At 56.0% G+C, this 24,547-nt stretch overlaps 4 protein-coding genes across 8 annotated transcripts in view; 2 read left to right on the top strand and 2 right to left on the bottom strand.

Moving 5' to 3' along the window:
• The window catches only part of SHISA5 (shisa family member 5), a 32,570-nt gene extending 17,709 nt beyond the window's left edge, over positions 1–14,861 (bottom strand). Inside the window, exon 1 of one of the 4 annotated variants that reach the window (XM_061456181.1) lies at positions 14,770–14,861. In XM_061456181.1, coding sequence (XP_061312165.1) covers positions 14,770–14,846 — 77 coding nt within the window. In that variant the 5' untranslated portion in view covers positions 14,847–14,861. Of the gene's footprint in view, positions 1–2,602; positions 2,608–2,934; positions 3,090–3,386; positions 3,581–14,769 lie in introns of those variants that run through there. The other 3 variants (XM_061456180.1, XM_061456183.1, XM_061456184.1) reach the window with 3 other exon arrangements.
• LOC133270732 (G2/M phase-specific E3 ubiquitin-protein ligase-like) lies at positions 5,170–8,344 on the top strand. The gene is made up of 8 exons (XM_061456214.1): positions 5,170–5,225; positions 6,279–6,325; positions 6,601–6,702; positions 7,036–7,127; positions 7,217–7,318; positions 7,578–7,723; positions 7,805–7,964; positions 8,049–8,344. Exons 1-8 carry the CDS (start codon positions 5,170–5,172, stop codon positions 8,169–8,171), a joined length of 828 nt encoding a protein of 275 aa, XP_061312198.1. The 3' UTR covers positions 8,172–8,344.
• LOC133270731 (G2/M phase-specific E3 ubiquitin-protein ligase-like) lies at positions 10,984–12,663 on the top strand. The gene is made up of 6 exons (XM_061456212.1): positions 10,984–10,993; positions 11,327–11,418; positions 11,508–11,609; positions 11,869–12,014; positions 12,096–12,255; positions 12,340–12,663. The coding sequence occupies exons 1-6, from the start codon at positions 10,984–10,986 to the stop codon at positions 12,460–12,462; spliced, it is 633 nt and encodes a 210-aa protein (XP_061312196.1). The 3' UTR covers positions 12,463–12,663.
• Positions 14,862–18,989: 4,128 nt separating the features above from the next.
• Positions 18,990–23,223, bottom strand: DALRD3 (DALR anticodon binding domain containing 3). Of its 2 annotated transcripts, none has more exons than XM_061456179.1 (13): positions 22,859–23,223; positions 22,497–22,789; positions 22,127–22,407; positions 21,849–21,907; positions 21,624–21,746; positions 21,333–21,403; positions 20,954–21,012; positions 20,579–20,661; positions 20,370–20,493; positions 20,207–20,265; positions 20,003–20,116; positions 19,718–19,799; positions 18,990–19,521 (listed from the first exon to the last, which is right to left on the bottom strand). In XM_061456179.1, the coding sequence occupies exons 1-13, from the start codon at positions 23,198–23,200 to the stop codon at positions 19,499–19,501; spliced, it is 1,713 nt and encodes a 570-aa protein (XP_061312163.1). In that variant the 5' UTR covers positions 23,201–23,223; the 3' UTR covers positions 18,990–19,498. The 2 variants fall into 2 exon arrangements, with proteins under 2 accessions (XP_061312163.1, XP_061312162.1); XM_061456178.1 differs by having other exon boundaries at positions 19,718–19,786; positions 22,859–23,215.
• Between the last annotated feature and the right edge of the window lie 1,324 nt (positions 23,224–24,547).

Here is a 24,547-nt window from a genome sequence, read left to right as displayed (position 1 = left end):
GGGAAAACCAACTGTAATAACCTTACTACTCACAATCCATCTTGGAAACTAGAGCAAAGCAGCAGAAATTTCAGTACTCCAATTAGAAAGTGAAACACCTTCCAGTGGTAAATCCTTGCTACAATGCATCCATTAGCAGCAGAAACCATAGAAATTACATATGGTTGTTCTGAACGCAAAGAAAATTGAAGCAAATTTAACAAGTTTAGTGGTATGAAAAACATGCCTATGCTCTGACCTAAAAGCTCCAAATGATCTTGAATGATTGATCAACAATGGGAAGTACCTGAATCTGAGTTCACACTGACTTTTACACTTTTCCTAAAATGCTCACATTTGCTTCCAAATGCAGTGTTCCAGGAAGCTAAATGCTTTCAAGTACTTTATATCACGAAGACATTCCAAAGGACTGGAATTTATTTTCTTTAAAATGTCCAAAAGATCATAGGCTATAAACTGCTTGCACTGTGAACTACATACACTTAATAGGGTTGCCCAAAGTGCCTTGCACCCCTGCCTCAACAACACCTAAACCTCAGTATTCAACATGGAAAGATATTAACATTAAAGAATAGTAACCACAAGAAACTTATTAAAAGCTGTTGCTTTGCTTGCACTTCTGCAGAAAATCTCAGAATAAACACAGCAAAAAAAGCCAAAGGACAGGCAAACTAAAAACTCCTCAGCTAGACAAGGAAGAACACACATACCACCGCTACCCCTTCCCTAACACTGTCCATCGACTTAGAGCTTAATAGCGGCAGGTTTTCCAAGCAGAAAGACCCCAGCTCACTCAGCCCAGGGGCAAATCCACGCCAAGTTTGTGACAAACCCTCAGAGAGGTGAAATTCTCTTAAAACGCCATGATTTCTGAGAAATGTACCAGAGTAATAACTTGATCTTGGCATCAGCCTGATGCAAGAATGAGGAAATAAATGCTGCCTGAATCTGGAAACCACCAGCACCTCCTCCTTCTGAAATACAGTGTCAAAGGTAGTATTTGCAACTCACCAGAAAGAACAAGGCTAGTACTAAACAGTTGCCCTTCAATGCCTCTCCTCCTGTAATTAGCTGCTTCAAAACTATGGCCATCTTGCTGGAGATAGATAGGAAGAAACACCTCAGCTGACATCAGACTTCCTCTCCACACAGTCAAGAAACACAGGCATCAAGATGCAATGTAAAACTTGTCTTTTAAAATAAAATTAGAACAGAATGAGAGGACGGAGCATGCCTTGCAGACAGAAACTAGGGACAACTCTTCCAGAAAGAATACAGTTTACTGGGGGGGGGGGGGGGGGGGGGGGGGGAATAAAAGACAACACAAAAACCCAACAAGCAAACAACAATCAAAACCAAAAACCCTAACACACAATACAAAAGCCTGGGCAAAGTCTGTAATGGAACAGCAATCTTCCCAATCTTCCCACTGACTGCAGTCACACAAAGTCCTACCCATTTCAATTCAATGTTGAAACACTCAGACAGTCATTAGTCACTTTGGGCAGTTCTGGGATGTGGGTTTCCTCTGGGGTCACATCTGGGAGGCTTTTCAACGATGAAATTTCTGTCAATATTTAACATCTTTCTATGAACACTGCCAAACCAAAAACTAAGTTTGATGTGAAGTCTAGGCCTTTGCACAGCACTAATTTTTCAAAGCTGTCATGAACTGAAAGGAAAAAAAGAGAAGTCACATGTTTTCTCAAAGTAAGACAGCCATGATTGTCTTTTTAGACATTCCACAGCTGAAAGCAAAGATAATTGAAGCATCTTAGCTGTTACTTCCTAAATGTTTTCTCTCATTTACAAAGGCACCTCTGCATTTGTGCAAAGATTGTGGGCCTCACTTACAATTACTTTAGCAATTTCTCAGGGTTTTGAGGGTTGGCTCGTTATTGAAAAGACTATTTATATTCTTTCACTTTCTGTGCTTTTTAATAACTATGCTTATTTGCACAGAAAAAATAAAGTACATTCTTTACATTAAACCTTTATGCCTCCAGCAGATTCAACATCTCTGCAACCCCCATAACAGAAAATGGAAGGGGTTTTTGGCACATTTTTCTAAGAAAAATGCATCAGAGTGGACGCTGGTTCGAAGATGAGGCTCACCCCTGCTCCACTTAAACCTTGCATTTGAAGACGCCCAAGGCAGCTACATCAGACCAGCAGAGAAAGGGCATCCCCCCTCATCCAAATTGTTTGTCACATCAACCCTTTCTTTGCGGAAGGCTATTGGGTCACAGGAGACCAAGGATCCCAGACTTCGCTTCCCCCCTTCCCATCGACGCCTCGGCGTCTACCAGGGCAGCTACCATTAGAGACCTCTAAGGAGGCTTCCTTCCTGCCCTGCAGAAAATGCAGAAAGATGTATCTATAGGTCACACAGCGCAGCGGGTTCCGCCCAGCTAGATGAGAGGAGGAGCACGGGCCCGGCTATCCACCGCACCACGCCGTTCCCGGGAGCTCGCTGAAGGATCCCGAGTGCGTGCATGCGGGCCGCTCCGATGAAGGGCGAGCTTCTACCCTGGCTAACCGGGCTTGCCGCCGAGGCACACCAAGGCCCCGCCGGCCATCACCACCGCACGGGACCGCTTACCCCATGCTTGCTCCCGCCGCGCCGGGACCGCTTACCCCACGCTTGCCTCTGCCGCTCGCACCGCGCCCGCAGCCACGCCCGGCCCACACGCTGCCCCCGCCCCTTAAAGGGGCCGAGACACTTCAGACGAAAGCAGCTTCTTTCTCCGAGCCACCACGGATTGGGTCTGCCAGCATCTCAGAGCGCACACCACGTGTGCTAAGGCTTTGGCAGACAGCGAGAGCGCACCAGTAAGTCCTTCTGTTTTCGAGTTCTGTCAGCATGTACCAATACCACAATGAAGAACTTGCAAATAAATATCATCTTTAAAGGGGAGAGTTTGCATGGCTTACCTGGGGCCAGAATAAATGTCACCGTCAGAGTCCGAAAAAACCTGCATGGAATTTACATTGCTCGAGTCAGATGTCCCATAGTAAGAGAACCCATCTCAACAATGTTATTTGCAACTGGCTGAATTCCAAAGTTACTAAGTACCTGGCAAAATTACAAATGCTCATGAAAGACAACCTACACTTAAAACAGGTTTTGTCATTTAAAAAAAAAGGGGGGGGGGGGGCAAAAAGCATATATAAATGCTCAAGAAAACACACACCCATTCAGGCATTAATTTGACCACCTCATTGCTCCCATTTTACAAGTAACTTACTCGAGTTAATGCAGACCCCAGTAGTGCCAAATACAGAGCTGAAATGCCCCGTGATAAGCTTTTAAATGTTAAACTGTGTATTTTCATTATTTGACACTAGAATTATAACCTGCTGCATACACTGAGTTTGCCTCGTACCTTCCATCAAGCAGATTACACTGAAGCTGTCGTTGTTCATCAAATTTTAAGAATGCATTAGAGCAACAGTACTGGAGCATGCAGTGTCCACAGCAGAAATAAGGACAGGATTTAGCTGGTTGTGCCTTGCCATGATGATCAATATACGCCTGACAATCCACACCCAAAACTGAAAAAAAAGATAAAATTCAAGAGTTAGCAACTGAAGAAATAACCACTTGTTTTGGCATACCTGCTCCTGAGAAGTTCGTCCTACCCTGCAAAACAGCAGCCTGATGACTTCACAAAATCAGTGAACCACTCTAACAACCTCATCGAGTTCCACCTCAAGAACAGAGCTGCTGAACTATTCCTACTGAAAGTCCCTAACCATTGCAATAAGAAAACTTCCCACCCCATTTATTAAAGGCCAGCTGCACACAATATCAAGAGCACGCCTCCTATTTTAGGACTTCATCTGGTTAGTCCTATGATCACATCTGCTTTTTCTCCTACATATGGAAGGCCACAAGCTCCATCCTTTAAGCACAATAACAAGATAATTACAGATAAGGCTGCTGAAATAAAAAAAAACACAAACACAAAAACCCAACACAAACAAAAAAACAAATAAGCAAACCCCCACAAAAACCTTTAAACAAGTACCAATGTTAGCATCAGATAACTGAGTTCATGCATAGCTATCAGATGTGTTTATATAAGCAGCACTGTCGATGCAATACCATCACTTCACACCAAGTATTTATTTGAACCTTGCTCTGAAAGGTTAAAATGTATTGTGGCAGGAGTGGTAAGGTGAAGGTTTCTAACGGGATGCATCAACAATAACTGGCAGCCACTTTGCGGCACATTATTTCTCTCCCAGTAGTCTTACCCTGGGTTCACCAGCAAACAGCACTCATTAGGTGGATGCACACAGTCATCGCTGGGACACTAACTGCTGCTGTCTAACACAAACCACTTTCAGCAAACCCAACTCCCACCAAAACCTCTGTTAAGGTGTGGTTCTCCTGCAGACGCTGCGGCCACATGGCAACCCAAGACCAAGTGCCCACAGAAGACATCCCACACTGCTTGGGCGGCTGAGCTGAGGAGTCTCTGCTCCACACCAGGGGCTCCTCCAATCCGGGAACTCCCTCATGAGAAAGCCAGCGGGAACCCCCAAAACCACCTCAAAAAGAGACGTTGAAGCCCACCAATCCCCGTTGCAGCCCCAACCCCCAGGGCCTCCCTCCTCTCAGTCACCACCCCACGCTCACCGACCACTAGCAGCAGCAGGTAAAAGAGGCCGGAGCCGAACTCAAAGGCCACCCGCCACGTCGCCGTGGCCGCCGCCACTTCTCCTCCAGCGGGATGGGCGATCCACCGGGGCTCTGGAATCCCCAGGCACTGCCACGCGGGACAGGGGGGGAGCAAGGGGCGGCGCGATGAGCACGCGGAAAGCGGGAAAGCACTGAGGGAGCCGGGATGAGCACCAGTACCAGCACCAGGACGCAGCGCTGTGCTGAGCCCTGGCATGAGGCTAGGTTGAGGCTGATACTACCCTGGCCTGCACTTGACGTCTCCCACATCCTCGCCCGGTTCTCCACGGTCATGGCAGCTCTGCTCCTGAAAGCCCTGCAGACTGCTTATACACTAGGCAAAAGGCCTTGCTTGTTCCCCACTTCTGGGTCCTGTTCGCTGCAGTTTGTGTTTGAGCATCTTAAGGAAAGCTGCTGCCACCGTTTGTTTTTCTCAGCATGCAAGGCTGTAATGCAACATTTCTGTTGGGGGCGAGGGGAATATGACCTCAGTGAAGAAAGAGATGGTTGGGAAGACAGATGTAGCTTATGGCTTGAGGTGAGTGTTTTAATATCTGTTACTCAGTTTTTCTGCAGCCCTGAGGAGAAGGACTTGGGGTGCTGGCTAAAAACTCAATATGACCCAGCAGCGTGCGCTTGCAGCCCAGAAACCAGCCGTGCCCTGGGACGCATCCAAAGGAGACTGGCCAGCGGGTGGAAGGAGGGGATTCTTCCCCTCTACTCCACTTTCGCAACCCCCACCCCCTGCAGTCCTGCGTCCAGTTCTGGAGCCCTCTGTACAGGAAGAACATGAACCTGTTGGAGAGAGTCCAGAGGAGGGCCATAAAAACCATCAGGGGGATGGAACACCTCTTCTCTGAGGAAAGGCTGAGAGGGCTGGGGTTCTTGAGACTGGAGAAGACAAGACTCCGGGGAGCCCTTACTGCAGCCTTTCAGTTCTTAAAAGGCACCCGTAAGAAAGATGGGGAGAGCCCTTTTTAGCGGGGCCTGCTGCGATAGCATGAGGGGTAATGCTTTTAAGCTAAAAGAGGGAAGATTGAGGTTGGATGTGAGGCAGAAATTCTTTACAATGAGGATGATAAAATCCTGGCACAGGCTAACCAGAGAGATGGGAGATGCCCCGTCTCTGGAGACATTCAAGGCCAAGCTGGATGTGGTACTGGGCAACGTGATCTAGTTGAAGATGTTCCTGCTCATTGTACGGGGGTTGCACTAAATGACCTTTGAAGGTCCATCCAACCCAAACTATTCCATCATTCCTTTTCTTCTACTCTGGTTGTGCTCCAGACACCGTTTGGTGTTTGTGCTGGTGTCACAGCTGAATTCTTCAGGGAAGTCATCCTTGGCGGGTTAATTAAAAAGGCTTTCTTCACGATGAAGCGATGATCAAATGGTAAGGAATCAACAATTGAAGGAAAATCATAGCATAAGCAAATGGTGATAAAACAATAGCGGAATGGTAATGAGAGTCACAGGAGTCATTTAGGCTGGAGAAGGCCATAAAGGTCATCGAGTCCAACCGTTAAGCAAACACCGCCAAGTTCACCAGGAAACCGTGTCCCTAAGCTGGCCCTTGACTCTGCGCTTGCAGGTGGAGCAGCCGCCCCGGCGACCTGTGTGCCAAGGGCCCGTGTCACAGTGGGTGGTGTGTGGCCGAGGATGCCCGTGCCCGTGTTTGGGGTGCACGCAGGCCAGCGGTGCTGATGTCACAGAGGCCACTCTGACCGGTGCGGGGGGGGGCAGGCCTATAAAAAGAGAACGCTGGGCACAGTGCATCACTGCGACCTGGTGAGGTGCGGGGAGTAGAGGGCAGGGACAGGACTCTCGGGGGGCTGCCGAGGGAGGAAGGGGCTCCACACCGCAGGGCTCTGGGCCTGTGCTGCAAGCTCACCCGCGTCTCTCTTCTCCCTCAGAGGTAGCAGAGGAGCGTTTGGAGAAGAAGCTCCAGCACTGCCAACCTTTGATGTCTGACACCTCCGCAAGGAGCTGTATGACACCCGACGCGATGGAGTACGGTGAGAGCAAAGTCCCCCTCCTACAGCCTGGCAGAGGGACTCCTGAGGCTGTCGGCATGGGACCGGGAGCGCTGGCAGGGGGAGGCAGGAGCTCCAAAGCCACCCTGGGGGAGGGCCCCTCCTCTCCTTGGCAAGCGGGACCAGGGCTGGGCAGTGCACACCCTCCGGGACACCCATGCCTGCAGGGCCCTTTCCTCTCCAAGGCTTCCAGCCATGCCCAGCAGCCAGCTAGGCAGGGACAGCTAGGCAGCCCTTGGGGGCTATCCCTCGGGGATGCATCCCTGGCCCCACAGAGGTGCTCATTCCCGGTGGCGTTTGCTCTCTTCCATTCAGAATGCATTCTGTGTCGCCGTGTAAAGGCAGATCCGGACATGTATGGGCCAAAACTGAGATATCAGTGGATCTATGCTCATCACCTTTGCCTGGTGAGTTCCTTTGGGGCTCTTTTCATCTTTGCAATGCACCAGCCCTGCCACATGCTCCTCATCTGCTCCATGTCTCTGCTCTTCTGCAGCTTTTTGCCAGTGACCTTCATCCACGAGGGACCGAGCAGGAAGAAGTGGTGGAATTTCATCCTGGAGAGGTTTATCGTACAGCCAAGCGGGCAGCCCAGATGGTGAGCATCTGAGATGATCAGGGTGATTTGTGCCAGGAGAGGTGTGTGGGAGCTTAGCCCAGACACCAAGAACAGAATCCCAGCCTTTCCACCCAGCTCTGGGAGAGAAGTCTTGCTCCCAGCAGCTCCACGGAGGCTCCAGCACAGGAGCCTGCTCTGTCAGGTGGATCATCGGCCTGTGATCCAGCCGGGGCTACATCCTGCACCCTGCCCGGAGGTTTGGCTCTGACCGTGCAGACCCTGAGCCTGCCGCTGATGGGGGCTGCTCTGCTCTTTCCAGGTCTGCTTTGTGTGTGGCAAGAGGGGGGCCACCATCACCTGCCAGGAGACGGGCTGCGACCGCAGGTTCCATCTCCCCTGTGCCGTGGAGGGTGAATGCGTCACCCGTTACCTCCTGCCGTACAGGTACCCCCTCTACCCTTCTCCCCACCACCGGGGAAGGACCCAGTGCTTCTCATCTCACCCATCCCTTCCCTCTTCCCCTAGTTCCTTCTGCTGGGAGCACCGCCCACAGCAGCAAGAGCTGGCGGCTCCAGAGGACGCCAACTGCCTCATCTGCAAGGACCCTGTGGAAGGCAGAACCACCTATGGCACCATGGTGTGCCCAGCATGCAAACACGCCTGGTTCCACAGGGCCTGCATCCAGGTAGGAGCCGGTCCCTTGCTCCGGGCACGGCAGGCTCTCAGCAGCACCAGAGCCTCACTCACGCTCTTTCTGTTTCTCCTGCAGGGACAGGCTATGAATGCTGGCGCTTTTTCCTTGGTGTGCCCTCTGTGTCAAAATAGGAGACAGTTTCTGACAGAAATGCTCTCCATGGGGATCCGAGTCCCCGTAAGGTTGGTGTCCTCCTAGCCAGCACTGTGCCACGCTTGGACCTGCCCCCGCAGTTGTGGCCCTGCGCTGACCCCCAAGTGTAGGCTTTAGCTCCATGGAGGAGTTGGAAACAGGGTGTGGGGGGAAGAGCGGGGAGGCCCTGCATATGCCTGATGCTGGGGCAGCAGGGGCTCATCGATTTTCCTTTTTCCATCAGAAAAGCGTCGTGGGAAGACAACGATGCATCCACAGAACGGCAGCAGAGGCACGGGAGCTGCGATGCCCGGGAGTGCCTTTGTCCAGGAGGCAGGCGGGTGGCTGAGCAAAATGGGTAAGCTGCCGAAGCTGCACCCTGGGGCTCGGCACGGGATATCTGTCTCAGCAAGGCCTCAAAGCAGAAGGGCTGAGAACAAGAGCTCTGCTGGACAATCCCATGCTGTGGGCGTTTTATCCTTAGAGTCATGAACACATTTCTTTCCCCAGGCCCTGGCAGCTGTTCCAGTGCCGCTCCTGCACTGCTCTGGGCACTCACAGACGCTGCTCGAACCTGAGAAACAGCTATGAGAGCAGATGGCAGTGTGAGAGCTGTGCTGGCCTGGGCACCTCTAAGCGTCAAAGCACCCAGGAGGCCTGTCAGAAGGTGCCTGGTGTGAGCTTGGCACAGCCTGTCTGCTCCAGGAGTACTGGGGCACAGCTCGGGCGTATCCTGGCCCGGTCCTGGAAGACAATCCCTAAAAGCACTGCCAGCCCAGGAGCATGGGGCCAGTCTCCTGAACCTCAGACACAGGAGACCAGCAGCCCCAGCCAGATGCCATTGGCACCATTCCACAGTTGCCCAGTGTGTGAGGGCTGCAGCCGCCTCAGCCAACCTGGGCCTGTCCGACGGCAACACCAAACCCGGGGCACCCGTCAGACCCAGCCACCCAACACATGGCGTGGAAGACTGCGGGAGAGAAGCCGACCGCCAGCAACAGGCGCTGCGAGCAATACCAGCAGCCAGGCGGTGCCAAGGCTGTCCCAATGCTCCCCACCACGTGAGACCCGCAGCCGCAGCACCACCAGGCAGCAGCCATCGGCGGCATCCCGTGGCTCTGCGCCACTGCAAAGAAGCAGAAGCAACAGAGCTGGTGGGCCCATGCGGGTGCGAGACCGCTCCCGCTTGCAGCGTCGGGCCCAAGCTCCCTATGCACGGCCCAGAAGATGCTCCCAGGGCAGCCACACACCAGCAGCTCGAGCTGGGAGGAGCCCCCGCAGACAGGCTGCGCCCAGGCGGTCCCAGGGCTCACGCGAACGTGCGAGCCACAGCCGCAGCACAACAAGACGGCGGCCATCAGCATCATCCCGTGGCTCCAGAACAAGTCAAAGAGACAGCGCCTCAAGATCCACGGGGCCCGTGCGGGTGCGAGACCGCTCCCGCTCGCAACGCCGGGTCCAAACTCCCAACACGCGGCGCAAAAGACGCCGTTAGAGCAGCCACGCGCCAGCACCACGCGCATAGAGGAGCGCACGCAGACGGGCTGTGTCGGGGCTACCCCAGCGCTCCCCAGCACGTGCTAGCAGCTCTGCAGCAGTGACAGTCAGGAGTCATCAGGGAGCGGCAGCTGCAGCACTGACAGACAGCGGCAGCAGCTCCATCCCCGCTAGCCCCACGTGGGTGCGAGACAACTCCCACTTGCAACATCGGGCCCAAACTCCCGACGCGCGGCCTGGACACCTCAGTGGCACCAACCGTGTTTCATCTCTGAGCGACCACTGTGATCCCCCTCTACCGGCACAATAAAGGTGGCCCTTCAGCTCTGGACTGGGAGATTCCAGGCTCCTTGGTTGGCTTCCTCCTCCCCTGCCTTTCTCAAGGGGCAGCATGAGGGACTGTGCCCAGAGCATTGTCCTTTCCCTAGATGTCAGCAGCACCTCCTGCAGACCGACCTCCTGCACCCACCCACCCACCCACCCAGCCGGCCTGGCCCTCACGGCTCCCCCCCCACAATCATGCACCCCAGTGCCAGTGACTTCTGACACGCTGACAGGTTACTAAGTACCTGGCAAAGTTACAAATGCTCATGAAAGACAACCTACACTTAAAACAGATTTTGTCATTTAAAAAAAAAAGTGCAAAAAGCATATGTAAACGCTCAAGAAAACACACACCCATTCAGGCATTAATTTGACCACCTCATTGCTCCCATTTTACAGGTAACTTACACGCATTAATGCAGACCCCAGTAGTGCCAAATACAGAGCTGAAATGCCCCTTGATAAGCTTTTAAATCTTTTAAATGTTAAGCATAGCGTAAGCAAATGGTGGTAAAATAATAGCGGAATGGTAATGAGAGTCACAGGAATCATTTAGGCTGGAGAAGGCCATAAAGGTCATAGAGTCCAACCGTTAAGCAAACACTGCCAAGTTCACCAGGAAACCGTGTCCCTAAGCTGGCCCTTGAGTCTGCGCTTGCAGGTGGAGCAGCCGCCCCGGCGACCTGTGTGCCAAGGGCCCGTGTCACAGTGGGTGGTGTGTGGCCGAGGATGCCCGTGCACACAGGCCAGCGGTGCTGATGTCACAGAGGCCACTCTGACCGGCGGCAGGGGCAGGCCTGTAAAAAGAGAACGCTGGGCACAGTGCATCACTGCGACCTGGTGAGGTGCGGGGAGTAGAGGGCAGGGACAGGACTCTCGGGGGGCTGCCGAGGGAGGAAGGGGCTCCACACCGCAGGGCTCTGGGCCTGTGCTGCAAGCTCACCCGCGTCTCTCTTCTCCCTCAGAGGTAGCAGAGGAGCGTTTGGAGAAGAAGCTCCAGCACTGCCAACCTTTGATGTCTGACACCTCCGCAAGGAGCTGTATGACACCCGACGCGATGGAGTACGGTGAGAGCAAAGTCCCCCTCCTACAGCCTGGCAGAGGGACTCCTGAGGCTGTCGGCATGGGACCGGGAGCGCTGGCAGGGGGAGGCAGGAGCTCCAAAGCCACCCTGGGGGAGGGCCCCTCCTCTCCTTGGCAAGCGGGACCAGGGCTGGGCAGTGCACACCCTCCGGGACACCCATGCCTGCAGGGCCCTTTCCTCTCCAAGGCTTCCAGCCATGCCCAGCAGCCAGCTAGGCAGGGACAGCTAGGCAGCCCTTGGGGGCAATCCCTCGGGGACGCATCCCTGGCCTCACAGAGGTGCTCATTCCCGGTGGCGTTTGCTCTCTCCCATTCAGAATGCATTCTGTGTCGCCGTGTAAAGGCAGATCCGGACATGTATGGGCCAAAACTGAGATATCAGTGGATCTATGCTCATCACCTTTGCCTGGTGAGTTCCTTTGGGGCTCTTTTCATCTTTGCAATGCACCAGCCCTGCCACATGCTCCTCATCTGCTCCATGTCTCTGCTCTTCTGCAGCTTTTTGCCAGTGACCTTCATCCACGAGGGACCGAGCAGGAAGAAGAGATGGAATTTCATCCTGGAGAGGTTTATCATACAGCCAAGCTGGCAGCCCGGATGGTGAGCATCTGAGATGATCAGGGTGATTTGTGCCAGGAGAGGTGTGTGGGAGCTTAGCCCAGACACCAAGAACAGAATCCCAGCCTTTCCACCCAGCTCTGGGAGAGAAGTCTTGCTCCCAGCAGCTCCACGGAGGCTCCAGCACAGGAGCCTGCTCTGTCAGGTGGATCATTGGCCTGTGATCCAGCTGGGGCTACATCCTGCACCCTGCCCGGAGGTTTGGCTCTGACCGTGCAGACCCTGAGCCTGCCGCTGATGGGGGCTGCTCTGCTCTTTCCAGGTCTGCTTTGTGTGTGGCAAGAGGGGGGCCACCATCACCTGCCAGGAGACGGGCTGCGACCGCAGGTTCCATCTCCCCTGTGCCGTGGAGGGTGAATGCGTCACCCGTTACCTCCTGCCGTACAGGTACCCCCTCTACCCTTCTCCCCACCACCGGGGAAGGACCCAGTGCTTCTCATCTCACCCATCCCTTCCCTCTTCCCCTAGTTCCTTCTGCTGGGAGCACCGCCCACAGCAGCAAGAGCTGGCGGCTCCAGAGGACGCCAACTGCCTCATCTGCAAGGACCCTGTGGAAGGCAGAACCACCTATGGCACCATGGTGTGCCCAGCATGCAAACACGCCTGGTTCCACAGGGCCTGCATCCAGGTAGGAGCCGGTCCCTTGCTCCGGGCACGGCAGGCTCTCAGCAGCACCAGAGCCTCACTCACGCTCTTTCTGTTTCTCCTGCAGGGACAGGCTATGAATGCTGGCGCTTTTTCCTTGGTGTGCCCTCTGTGTCAAAATAGGAGACAGTTTCTGACAGAAATGCTCTCCATGGGGATCCGAGTCCCCGTAAGGTTGGTGTCCTCCTAGCCAGCACTGTGCCACGCTTGGACCTGCCCCCGCAGTTGTGGCCCTGCGCTGACCCCCAAGTGTAGGCTTTAGCTCCATGGAGGAGTTGGAAACAGGGTGTGGGGGGAAGAGCGGGGAGGCCCTGCATATGCCTGATGCTGGGGCAGCAGGGGCTCATCGATTTTCCTTTTTCCATCAGAAAAGCGTCATGGGAAGACAACGATGCATCCACAGAACGGCAGCAGAGGCACGGGAGCTGCGATGCCCGGGAGTGCCTTTGTCCAGGAGGCAGGCGGGTGGCTGAGCAAAATGGGTAAGCTGCCGAAGCTGCACCCTGGGGCTCGGCACGGGATATCTGTCTCAGCAAGGCCTCAAAGCAGAAGGGCTGAGAACAAGAGCTCTGCTGGACAATCCCATGCTGTGGGCGTTTTATCCTTAGAGTCATGAACACATTTCTTTCCCCAGGCCCTGGCAGCTGTTCCAGTGCCGCTCCTGCACTGCTCTGGGCACTCACAGACGCTGCTCGAACCTGAGAAACAGCTATGAGAGCAGATGGCAGTGTGAGAGCTGTGCTGGCCTGGGCACCTCTAAGCGTCAAAGCACCCAGGAGGCCTGTCAGAAGGTGCCTGGTGTGAGCTTGGCACAGCCTGTCTGCTCCAGGAGTACTGGGGCACAGCTCGGGCGTATCCTGGCCCGGTCCTGGAAGACAATCCCTAAAAGCACTGCCAGCCCAGGAGCATGGGGCCAGTCTCCTGAACCTCAGACACAGGAGACCAGCAGCCCCAGCCAGATGCCATTGGCACCATTCCACAGTTGCCCAGTGTGTGAGGGCCGCAGCCGCCTCAGCCAACTTGGGCCTGTCCGACGGCAACACCAAACCCGGGGCACCCGTCAGACCCAGCCACCCAACACATGGCGTGGAAGACTGCGGGAGAGAAGCCGACCGCCAGCAACAGGCGCTGCGAGCAATACCAGCAGCCAGGCGGTGCCAAGGCTGTCCCAATGCTCCCCACCACGTGAGACCCGCAGCCGCAGCACCACCAGGCAGCAGCCATCGGCGGCATCCCGTGGCTCTGCGCCACTGCAAAGAAGCAGAAGCAACAGAGCTGGTGGGCCCATGCGGGTGCGAGACCGCTCCCGCTTGCAGCGTCGGGCCCAAGCTCCCTATGCACGGCCCAGAAGATGCTCCCAGGGCAGCCACACACCAGCAGCTCGAGCTGGGAGGAGCCCCCGCAGACAGGCTGCGCCCAGGCGGTCCCAGGGCTCACGCGAACGTGCGAGCCACAGCCGCAGCACAACAAGACGGCGGCCATCAGCATCATCCCGTGGCTCCAGAACAAGTCAAAGAGACAGCGCCTCAAGATCCACGGGGCCCGTGCGGGTGCGAGACCGCTCCCGCTCGCAACGCCGGGTCCAAACTCCCAACACGCGGCGCAAAAGACGCCGTTAGAGCAGCCACGCGCCAGCACCACGCGCATAGAGGAGCGCACGCAGACGGGCTGTGTCGGGGCTACCCCAGCGCTCCCCAGCACGTGCTAGCAGCTCTGCAGCAGTGACAGTCAGGAGTCATCAGGGAGCGGCAGCTGCAGCACTGACAGACAGCGGCAGCAGCTCCATCCCCGCTAGCCCCACGTGGGTGCGAGACAACTCCCACTTGCAACATCGGGCCCAAACTCCCGACGCGCGGCCTGGACACCTCAGTGGCACCAACCGTGTTTCATCTCTGAGCGACCACTGTGATCCCCCTCTACCGGCACAATAAAGGTGGCCCTTCAGCTCTGGACTGGGAGATTCCAGGCTCCTTGGTTGGCTTCCTCCTCCCCTGCCTTTCTCAAGGGGCAGCATGAGGGACTGTGCCCAGAGCATTGTCCTTTCCCTAGATGTCAGCAGCACCTCCTGCAGACCGACCTCCTGCAACCACCCACCCACCCACCCAGCCGGCCTGGCCCTCACGGCTCCCCCCCCACAATCATGCACCCCAGTGCCAGTGACTTCTGACATGCTGACAGGTTACTAAGTACCTGGCAAAGTTACAAATGCTCATGAAAGACAACCTACACTTAAAACAGATTTTGTCATTTAAAAAAAAAAAAAAAAGTGCAAAAAGCATATGTAAACGCTCAAGAAAACACACACCCATTCAGGCATTAATTTGACCACCTCATTGCTCCCATTTTACAGGTAACTTACACGCATTAATGCAGACGCCAGTAGTGCCAAACACAGACCTGAAACGCCCCGTGATAAGCTTTTAAATGTTAAACTGTGTATTTTCATTATTTGACACTAGAATTATAACCTGCTGCATACACTGAGTTTGCCTCGTACTTTCCATCAAGCAGATTACACTGAAGCTGTTGTTCATCAAATTTTAAGAATGTATTAGAGCAACAGTACTGGAGCATGCAGTGTCCACAGCAGAAATAAGGACAGGATTTAGCTGGTTGTGCCTTGCCATGATGATCAATATACGCCTGACAATCCACACCCAAAACTGAAAAAAAAGATAAAATTCAAGAGTTAGCAACTGAAGAAATAATCATATAAACTGTCTCTCTCATACTGACCACCTCACCTGGGTTAACATTTAAAGAGGTTTCAAGTAGTTTAGTTAGCTCTTAGGAACAAATTATTTCCTTTAAAGCAAAGCAAGAGCAAATACTTCTTGCCCACAAAGTCTCTTGTCTTTGTCAAGCAGCTCTTCCCACCTGTTCACACATACTTAAAGGAATAAACTGTATTGCAAATATCCTTACAAGATGCTTTGTCTGCTGTTACCCTCCTCACTACACCCACTAGTAGCTACCAGATTATTGTAAAGATTCAGCGAGCGACATGACTAGCCAAAAATATAAAAAAAAACAAACCAAAAAACAAACAAAAAAAAAACACAAAAGAAAAAAACAACCCAAACCCACAAAAGCCTTAAGATCAGTTAGAAGAAAATGTTAAATCTTCTTAGATACTTGACTTGATACAAAAGATGCAATGCAACTTCATTCCCTGTAGATTTGGATTTCCACGTGACTTGTTTGTTTCTGCCTGTTTTGTTTACTTCATGGAAAACCCCAGTCCTGTTAATCTACGGCATAAACCAGAGATGTCATAAAACTGAGATTTTTTTAGGACTAAGATCAGTCAAGTGGCAAGCGTCAACTGATCAGTCACAGCAAGTTAACGAAATGGAGACATTCGTGTACTAGGATGGATTTCTTACGAGACAGCCTATATTTTCAGCATTACATTGGGCTGATACGTTCCTTACCATACTTGCCTTAGTAGAGGTAGAGTGTAGGACAGACCTGGGGAGGTTTGCTGGGAGACCTTATCAGAGGTCCCCTACTCAGATTGTGTCTTCATTACCCATGTGCTTGGGTAGGGCCAGACCCCTGTATGTTCCAGTCAGTACTTGCTTAATTCTGCGTCTCAAGTCTTGTGCTGGCCTTCAGCATGGAAGTTTCTAGGGAGGTGTTCAGCAGTTGTGCTGCTACTGGGAGGCAGAGGTGATCCTTGGCAGGAGATGTGTGTTTTGAATATGCTGGGTAAAACGTTCCTGGTGCTGTGGGTTTTACTTTCCCTTCAAGAGAAGGAACTTCAGGACTGGTTAATGATGTCCCAGCAGTCATTTGCCATGACCTGAACTGGAAATAACAGCACTCATCAGCCATATGCTGTGTGTGGCTCCAGATGGTTCTCACCATGGTCGTCTTTCTGCAGAGATATGCTGATGCCTGGCTGCAGAGCAGAGCCCACCAGGCCTCAAGCAGGGCAGCTGTAGGGTTGTGGTAGTACAAGAAACCAGTGCCTGGTGTTGATCCATCTATGAATTTCAGGTGTTGACCCACACCCGGTTTTGGAAGGGCATGTGGATCACCCTCAAAAACATCTAGGAGATGGACACTGTGGTCAAGGCTGATCCTGATGGGAATGGTTAAGAGCATCACCATGGGAATCCCCTCACCCTCAGCACGGTGGACACCTCACACAGCCATGTGGGGCAGAGCAAGAGATACGCCCAGGCCTGCTTCTCTACCGGTGTTCTTCAAATGAAAATAACACTGCTTTAGAGACATTGGTAAAAAAAAAGTGTAAACCTCTTCATCACCAGTCTAGCTGCAGACTAGTTCTACTTCCTGGGCTTGGATCTTGCAGAAGCAGGACCAGAACACAGTTCTGTGTTCCCTCTCACCTCTCAGACCTGCCTCGGTTTGTGCCCTGTTGTAATGAGACTTTCAGGGTGTGCTGCTCCTGTAGTTTGAGACCACTCTGGCTCTATGTTGCTCTTGTTACCTGGGCTGCAAGGTGCTAAGGTGCCACCTTCCACTTCCACACTGTTTTCATGGAGACTTCTGCAGCAAGCTGGGAGCCCCACGTCTCTGGCAGGCCTTATTAAGTGGAGATGGTTTTGTTGGTCAGCCTTTGCTGCTGACCCTCCTATCTGCCACTGCAAACTCTTGTATCCATTCCATGAGGCCACTTCTGCTCCTCCTCTCCTGGTCTCCCAAGGGCTCCCACTGGTCCAGACGTGCACTGTAGAGTGGCCTCAATTAAGCAACGGACAAGCACTGGGAGTGGAAGAAGAACAGGCACAAGCTTGTCAAGATGGACCCAGAGACGAGGTCATGCTCAGGGACTGCTTGAGGCAGAGTTAGCAGTGACCATGGTCTGGGAGGATGCTGGGAATGGCTCTGGGATACCCGCTCTGTGCAGCTGCAGGCTCAGCTGAGGCAGGAGGTGGCGTGGCTTTATGTTGTTGAGCATCATGTGTTTGCTGCAGGTACATGTCCTTGTCAGTCATACCTGGGACCAGCACTGAGTAGAAGCTGACTCCCTGGAAGTTCCTGGCTGCTGTCTGCAGCGATGGATCAATCCAGTGAGGAGCTGCCATGGAGATCAGAGCTGAGGCTGAGAGGAGAGCTCCACAGGGGAGGCTGCTGCCATGGATGTGGCCAGCTCTGAGCCAGCAGCAGGATGGTGCACAGTGGGCAGTGGAGGCAGAGGTGCCAGGAGCCCCTTTCTCACATATCCAGCTGTCCTCTGCTCCATCGCAGGGTCTTCAGGCTGCTGGACCCTGCTCGGAAGCTGGTGTTGGTGGCGGAGTCATTTTACCACCTGCGCTGTGTGCTGAAGGTGGAGGCATTCCTGCACACGTGGGCAGGAGGAGAGAGGTGAGCCTTGAATGCTGTGCTGCAGCCTGTTGGGGCTCTAGGGAGAAGTGCTGGTCCTGGCAGGGATGGCAGCGGGTGGAAGGAAGGGTGAAATCAGCCTGCTGGGACTGTTCTGCTTCCCCAGATCATGGTGGGGACCTGCAGGGCTGTGGATAGAGGCTCCCCGATACCTCCCATCCAGGAGGCACCTCCTGTGCAGCGCAGCCACTGATGGTGATGTCGCCTTCTGGGACAATACCAGCCCCATTGTGGCTGCACACCAAGCAGAGAGAGAGATGCAGCCCCTGGGTGAGTGCAGCAGCTGGTGGCTCTGCACTGCCATGCATGGAGACTACACTCCTGACTGACCCTGTTACCCCAGTGCTGGGAGCCCTGGTGCTCACCGTGATGGCCCATAGCTGCAGCATGAACAGCCTCCACATCTGTGAGACACTGGAGGGACGGCACCTGGTGGCCAGCAGCAATGACGACGGCTCCATCCATGGCTGCCTGCGGGATGTGACCTTAGATGGGGATAATCCCACAGCGGGGACCCTCCTACATGTCCTGGAGCAGGTGGCCCAGCCCTGTGCCCACACTGCCCATGTGACGGGGATCTGGGTGCTGCAGCTGGACCTGCTGCTCTCCGCCTTGGTGGACCAACACCGTGGCAGCATGGTTGGAGTGGGCTGGAGAAGCTCAGCACAACTTTCTTCCCTGTACCTGACCTGGACTGCTGGGAGGTGGTGGAGGCTGGCGGGGAGTAGTGGCTCTGTTGTGTGCTCTGTGGACAGGGGCTGGAGATGCTGAGTGGCACAATCCCCTGTGAGCCCCCTCCATCAGAACCTCCCCAGGAGTAGGGCAAGTGTGGCCCAACCAGTTCCCTGCACTTGTGCTGTGCACATCACTGCAGTCTCTCTCCCTGCCTCCATGCTGATGTGTCCTCTCTTGAGGGGACAGGTATGCTTGGCTCCTTGGGGACAGCGCAGCCACATCTGGGGGGCTCAAGGCTGGTGGTCTCAAGGGCAAAAGCAGAGGTGACCCCTCCTGGACAAGCTGCAGCTCCCCACATAATAATAAAGGAGGAGTGGGGTCATCAACCCGCCCTGGCCAGGAGGAGTTCCTCCTCCCCAAGATATAAGGAACCAATATCCAAGCTTTCCAGCCCTAATTCCATAGAGGAACATGCTCAGTAGGGTGCTGAGCCCTTGGAACTTGAGAGCAGCAGGAGGCCAAGACCAGGCAATGGTGCATCACATGGAAGGCTGCAGCTCGTGCTCTCTGGGACAGCCCTGTGGGACAGCCCTGACTGTAGTGACACAAGTAGGGTCACTGATCCTTTGCAGCCCCACATTGGACATAGTGCTCTATCAGTCAGACATGCACACACACACACAAGCATTTGTCCAGCAACAAATGTATTGGACCTCAGTGATGGGGCCTAGCTCAGGGCTCAACAGGAGCTGTGAGCCTCAGGAGCTCCCTGCCAGCATGGAACAGCCTTCAATAAACAGTGTGGGGGGAAGCACAGTTGGTGCCTGGCTTTCTAGTGCCTGGTCCCTGGTGCTGCTTCTCTCAGTATGCCCCAGTCTGGCCTGCAGGGGACTCCGGCATCCTCCCTTCTGCTGGTTGGACATGGCACACTGGGTGCATGTACCCAAACCCCCAAACTGCAGGGGCTGAGGCATGTCCCGACCCCTCTGACAGTGGGGCAGCCCCTCGCTCTGCCAGGGAGAACGTGCCCTTGTCCTTCCCGGTGGTGGTGGAGTGTACCGATGCCTGTCACACTGTGATGTGGCTTTCGAGGGGTGGCTCAGATCTGGCTGAGTGGTGGGAGGTGAAGCGTACCCAGCGTGCTGTGGAACACGTCCTGCACCGCTGCCAGCAGCTGGAGACGGGCAAACATCTGCTCAAAGAGGTGAGGGAATGGCTCCTGCAGGGACAAAGACAGTGACTTGGGGCTGGTGGCTGTATGGCTTCTCAACATGCTGGCCCTGGAGGCACTGCTGCCTCTGCACCCTTGAGGGGCTGGTGCAGGGCTGCATTGTGCTGTGGGCACCCTAGTCCCTGTTCCCCACAGCTGCAATGCAGCCCCAGGAATGACTGCAGGTCTGGGACACCCAACTCACTCCCAGGACATGGACCCGGTTGTAGTAGGAGCTGAAATCCATGCTGAGCTGGATCAGGAACTTGCACACCTACAAGACAGAGCTTCTGCTGGTATAGTGGGATATAGCCAGTCTTGGGCCCTTCCCCACCCCAAGCACAGCAGAAGCAACCCAAGGGGTTCTGCAGTCTTTCCCCTTGGCATTATCGCTGTGTCACTGGTGAGCAGCACCCTGCCAGCGTTTAGCCTTGCCCTGGGCTGGGACTGTTGGAGCAGCACCCATGGGTGCTATGGCACGTGCACTTACTGCTTCTGTGTTGGCTGTGATCCGGATCCCTTTGGTGGGTGCAGGCAGCTGTGCTGCCTGCTGCAGGACTTCAGGGAAGGGCAGGAGGTAGTTGAAGAGCAGGAGCCATTCGCCCTGTGAAAGAATTGTGTCAGAGAGGGCTGGATACTCGCAGCCAGCAGCATCACTAGAGCTGGTCTGCACATTCCCCTTCTCAGCACTCACCTCTTCCCGGAGGCAGGAGAAGTTCAGCTCAGAGGGTGGTGGCAGAGGTGGGTACGTGCCTGGAAAGAAGGCAGGGAGCTGCTGTTGTGCCTGGAGGAGCCACATGCCTCCAGGCGTGAAGAACAGCCCCGCAGTGGCTGTGAGGGCTGCAAGTGATGCTCACCCTGTTCCACAGCTCGCTGGAAGGTGTCGAAGAGCGTGGCCAGCCGGGCACAGTTGTACATCACAAAGGCACCGCTCTTGGTTCCCTTGGTGGAGATGCTGCTGTCCTGCAGGTCCAGCGTGATCTGAGGGCAGAGCCAAATCATAGTCCAAGCTGCACCACTGCTTTGTGCAAGTCATGGGTTGTCTCTACGCAAACCACTGTCCTACCTGACTGCGGTGAGCAGTGCTCAGCATCTCAAACCTGATGGCAGCCGCTGTGAGAGTATCGATCACCTCAGTCCAGGCCTCATCTATGGAGAACACAGATGGCATCAGTACAGCTCACTCCATTCCCTTCTACCATCACACCTAGCACCTAGGCAGGACTCCCTCACCCAGGGCTAGGAAGCACCAGGGGAATCTGGGTACCACAATACCAGCCCTGGCCCCCATCTGCAGGTGCTGCTCTGTGCTGTGGCAGGTTACAAACCTTCCCCCAGGCACCATCAGCACTGGGTCCATCACGGAGGGGAGAGGGAGCACTCACAGGAGCAGTAGAGACAGGAATGGAGCAGTACCTGTGTGTAGAGCTGCAGTGCTCACCTTGTGCAAGCTCCCCGTACTTCATCACAGAGGCTTTGTACATCTGGCGCTTTCGGAGCCTGGGAGGAACGGACACACAGCTCACTCCAGGGTGGATACCACCCTGCACCACTGCAGCAGCCAGCTCCTGCTGCTGCCTTTCCTACAGGCAGCACTGAGAGGGACAGAAGCAGCACTGCTGGAGGAGGACACTGGGACTGGGGCTGAGCACCTCCAGTCCTCTAAGACCACAAAAAGAAGACTAGAGGGACTGCACAGAACTTTCTGTGCTCATCAGCTTGCTCAGTGTGGCTGCCTGTATGTCCACAGGGCCAGGGAGAGCACAGGCAGCCTCGGCAGGTGAGCAATACAGCAGACACCTTGCTACACACCGACTTACTGGAGGTACTGGTCTGCCCCGATGGGTGATGAGGGGTTTGTCACCTTCACTGGCCCACAGACAAGGTATTTCTGAAAGAGAGAGGCGAGGGCAGCAGTCAGAGACCCCGAAGCTCCACAAAATGCAGTGCTGACCTGGGCTAAAGCCAGCTCTGTTCCAGCTGTGTCAGCATCATGGAACAGTTTGGACTGGAAGGGACCTTAGAGCTCCTCTACTGCAGGCTCTGAAGGAGAGGCCAGCTGAGCACGGGGATGCTGAGGGTGACAGTGAGGAGGGTGGGAGGTTCGTCACCTGTAGAGCTGTGTGAGGTCCTGGATCCAGAATCCTCCAGAGCAGATCCAGCTGCTGCTGCTGGAATTCCTCCTCGCAGCTCACCACATGCACGATGCTGCAGCAGCTCCCCTGGCCTCCAGCCTGTAGCAGAGCACAGCAGGGACCTCACATACTGTTGTTGCATGACAAGAAGGGAAGGATGCCTGGCAAGCAGATGGCCTGCAGAGCTGAAGGGATACTCACTGTGCATTGCAGAGCAGCTTGCTGCAGCTCAGCCACAGACCGCAGCTTCCCCTCCGTCACTGCAAGGAGGAAGAACACTCAGAGCAGGACATGAGGGGTCACCCCATCCCAACATCCTGCACCACTGTCTCAAACCAAATCAAAGGGGAGTAAGAGGAAGAGGGAATTTCAACTAAACCCCTCTTATTTTCTACAAAAACTACTGAAAACAAGAGATCAAGCCTGTTCATAGCCCTTCACCCCTCGCTGTCACACTGAGCTGCTGTACCGAAGCTCACCCAGAAGCACATCCAGATTGGGGTCGTACCCCACCAGGCCCTGCTGCTCCACAAAGCCCTTCAGCTGCACCTTACAGATGACATCCGCGGGCAGCGCGGCTGCGCCCGGCCCCTGCCCGCAGCCTGCGGCACAAGGCGCCCGGGCCAGCCCTCGCTTCAACGCCGAGACAGCATCAGAGAGGTCGGGGTCGGCGGGACCGGCGGGCCAGTCAACGCGGAGCTGCCGCAGCAAGTCCTGGCGCCCCTCCTCAGAGAGCGCGGGGACCAGGCGGACGTGGACCCTGCCGGAGAGGCAGACGGAGCCGCTGGAAGCGCGGGGCCGTGATGCGGGGCAGTGCGGGGCAGTGCGGGGCAAGGGGCAGGCACTTACCCCTGTGCGCGCAGCAGCTGCGCTAGGTGGTCGGACAGCAGCAGAGGGCGGAGGTGTCGCGGCCGTGGGGGGCCGGGGCCGCGCAGAGCCGGGCAGTGCAGCACCACGGAGGGGGCCGGTGCGGGGGCCGGTGCGGGCGCCGGTGCGGGCGCGGAGCACAGCAGCAGCCGCCGGAACGCTTCGGGGCGCTGCAACCGCACCTCCAACCCCGCCGGCGTCTGCTGCGCGCTCCTCACCGCCAGCACGCCCGCGCCGCACAGCGACGTCACGAGCTCCACGACGTCCGCCGGCACCTATTGGGCCACAGGGCGGTACGTCATCCCCCTGCTCGCATGTGACCCGCCCCCCCACCCGCCGCGTACCTGCCCGCCCGGGAAGGCGGCTCGGAGCGCGGCCCGCGGCGCCAGGAAGTCGCGGTGCCGCAGGTTGCGGGAGCTGCTCTCCTTCACCCACAGCGCGCCGGGCCGCCCCAGCGCTTCGTTCAGCGCCCGCAGCGTCGCCGCCACGCCCGGCCGGACCTCGCCCGCCTCCATGACAAACCGGGCCTGTACCTCTGCCAGAAGTACCGCCCTTTCGGCCGGAAGTGGCGTCACCGCCCCGCTCACCACCCCTCCGTGGCTGTCACTGGCGGCCGCCATGTTGAGCGCGGCGTGCGGCGCTGCCGAGCGGCCATCTTGGGTGTAGCGAGCGCTGGTGGCCGCCATGATGAGTGCGGCTGGCAGGGCAGCGCAGCGCCGCCATGATGTGTGTGGCGGGCAGCGGAGCCCCGCACACCCCCGGCTGCTTCACCCGAGGCGGCTCCTGAGGGGAGGCCACGGGGCGATCACCGGCACGGCCGAGCACAGGGCTGGGGACGAGGGCTTGCTCCTCGGCCTCCTCAGGGCGGCTCCTGCCCGTCCCCAGGCACTGAGGGAGGCACAGGTGGGCAGGTAGCTCTGGATGGACCAAGGGTGCAAGGGACATCCAGGCCCCCAGTTCAGCCTCACCACCCATGAGCCCCGCAGGGGTGTGACAGGGTGGTTGAGGAGCACCAGCACTCAGTGCAGTTTGATGCCGCAGCCAGGCTCTGCGCAGTGAACAGCAGTGAGGATGAGCAGCTATGGGGGCTTGGAGCTGCCCTCCCACCCCACACATTAGCAAAAGTCATCAGCGCCAGCAGGAAGGAGGTGGAAGCGATTAGATCGCTCCATTGCGGTCTTGATGACACCTGCAGAGCTGTGCACCCACACTGCTGCCCAGCTCCATGCACAGCGCACCCACAGCGGGGCTGTACTCCCCTATGGGGCTGCAGTCGAAGCCAGCTCTGACCCGGGCACATGGGCAATGGCCCTGGCACAGCCCCAGGCCACCGGTGGGGAGCGGGTACCCAGGAAGCACCGAACCCGCTGTGGCCGCAGCAGGGAGCACGTGTGCTGGGGACGCCCCTCCTGCCCTTCCCTTCCTGCCCTCCCCATGAGCATGGGGGGGGGGGGGGGGCGCTCTGCCCACAGGACCCGAACCGGTTCCTCCAGGGCTCGAGTGCCCATGGGGGGAGGAGGGGGGGCATGGTGAGGGCAGATCCTGGCAGTGCTTGAATGGGCTCTGTTGGGAACACACCAACAGCTCGTTATGGGGCACGGCCATGTCCCCTCCGTGGGGCCGTGCCATGGCGGGGTGCTCCCTGCACCACCCACAGCCAAGAGGTGATCTGAGAATCGCTGCTCACACCAGACCAACTGCTGACTGTCCGCAGGGCAGGAGCCACCCGGGACCCCTGCCCGGCCTTGGGATGCACTGGGAGCACAGTCAGACCTTGTGTTATTGCTCAGGCGGGATACAGGCTGGATCCCCTAGAGCCGGGGGTCCCACAGGCAGCACACATAAAGCCCAGCAGCACCACGGGGGGCTCTCGGAGGTGCCGAAAGAGCTTTGGACAGACACGACATCCCCGATGGCTCTGTGGCTGCCCGCTCAGCGGGAGTGATCGTGTCATTCCAAAGCCGTCTCTCTCCGCGGGACATCCCTGCCGGGAGCCAGGGGGGTTGGCAGCACCTCACGGGAGGCCACATCAC

Source organism: Pezoporus flaviventris, unplaced genomic scaffold (assembly GCF_033815535.1).
Source record: "Pezoporus flaviventris isolate CSIRO_AGI_PZ_B2104156 unplaced genomic scaffold, CSIRO_AGI_Pfla_v1 ptg000021l, whole genome shotgun sequence".
NCBI lineage: Eukaryota > Metazoa > Chordata > Aves > Psittaciformes > Psittacidae > Pezoporus > Pezoporus flaviventris.
This window is presented reverse-complemented; position numbering and strand designations above follow the sequence as displayed.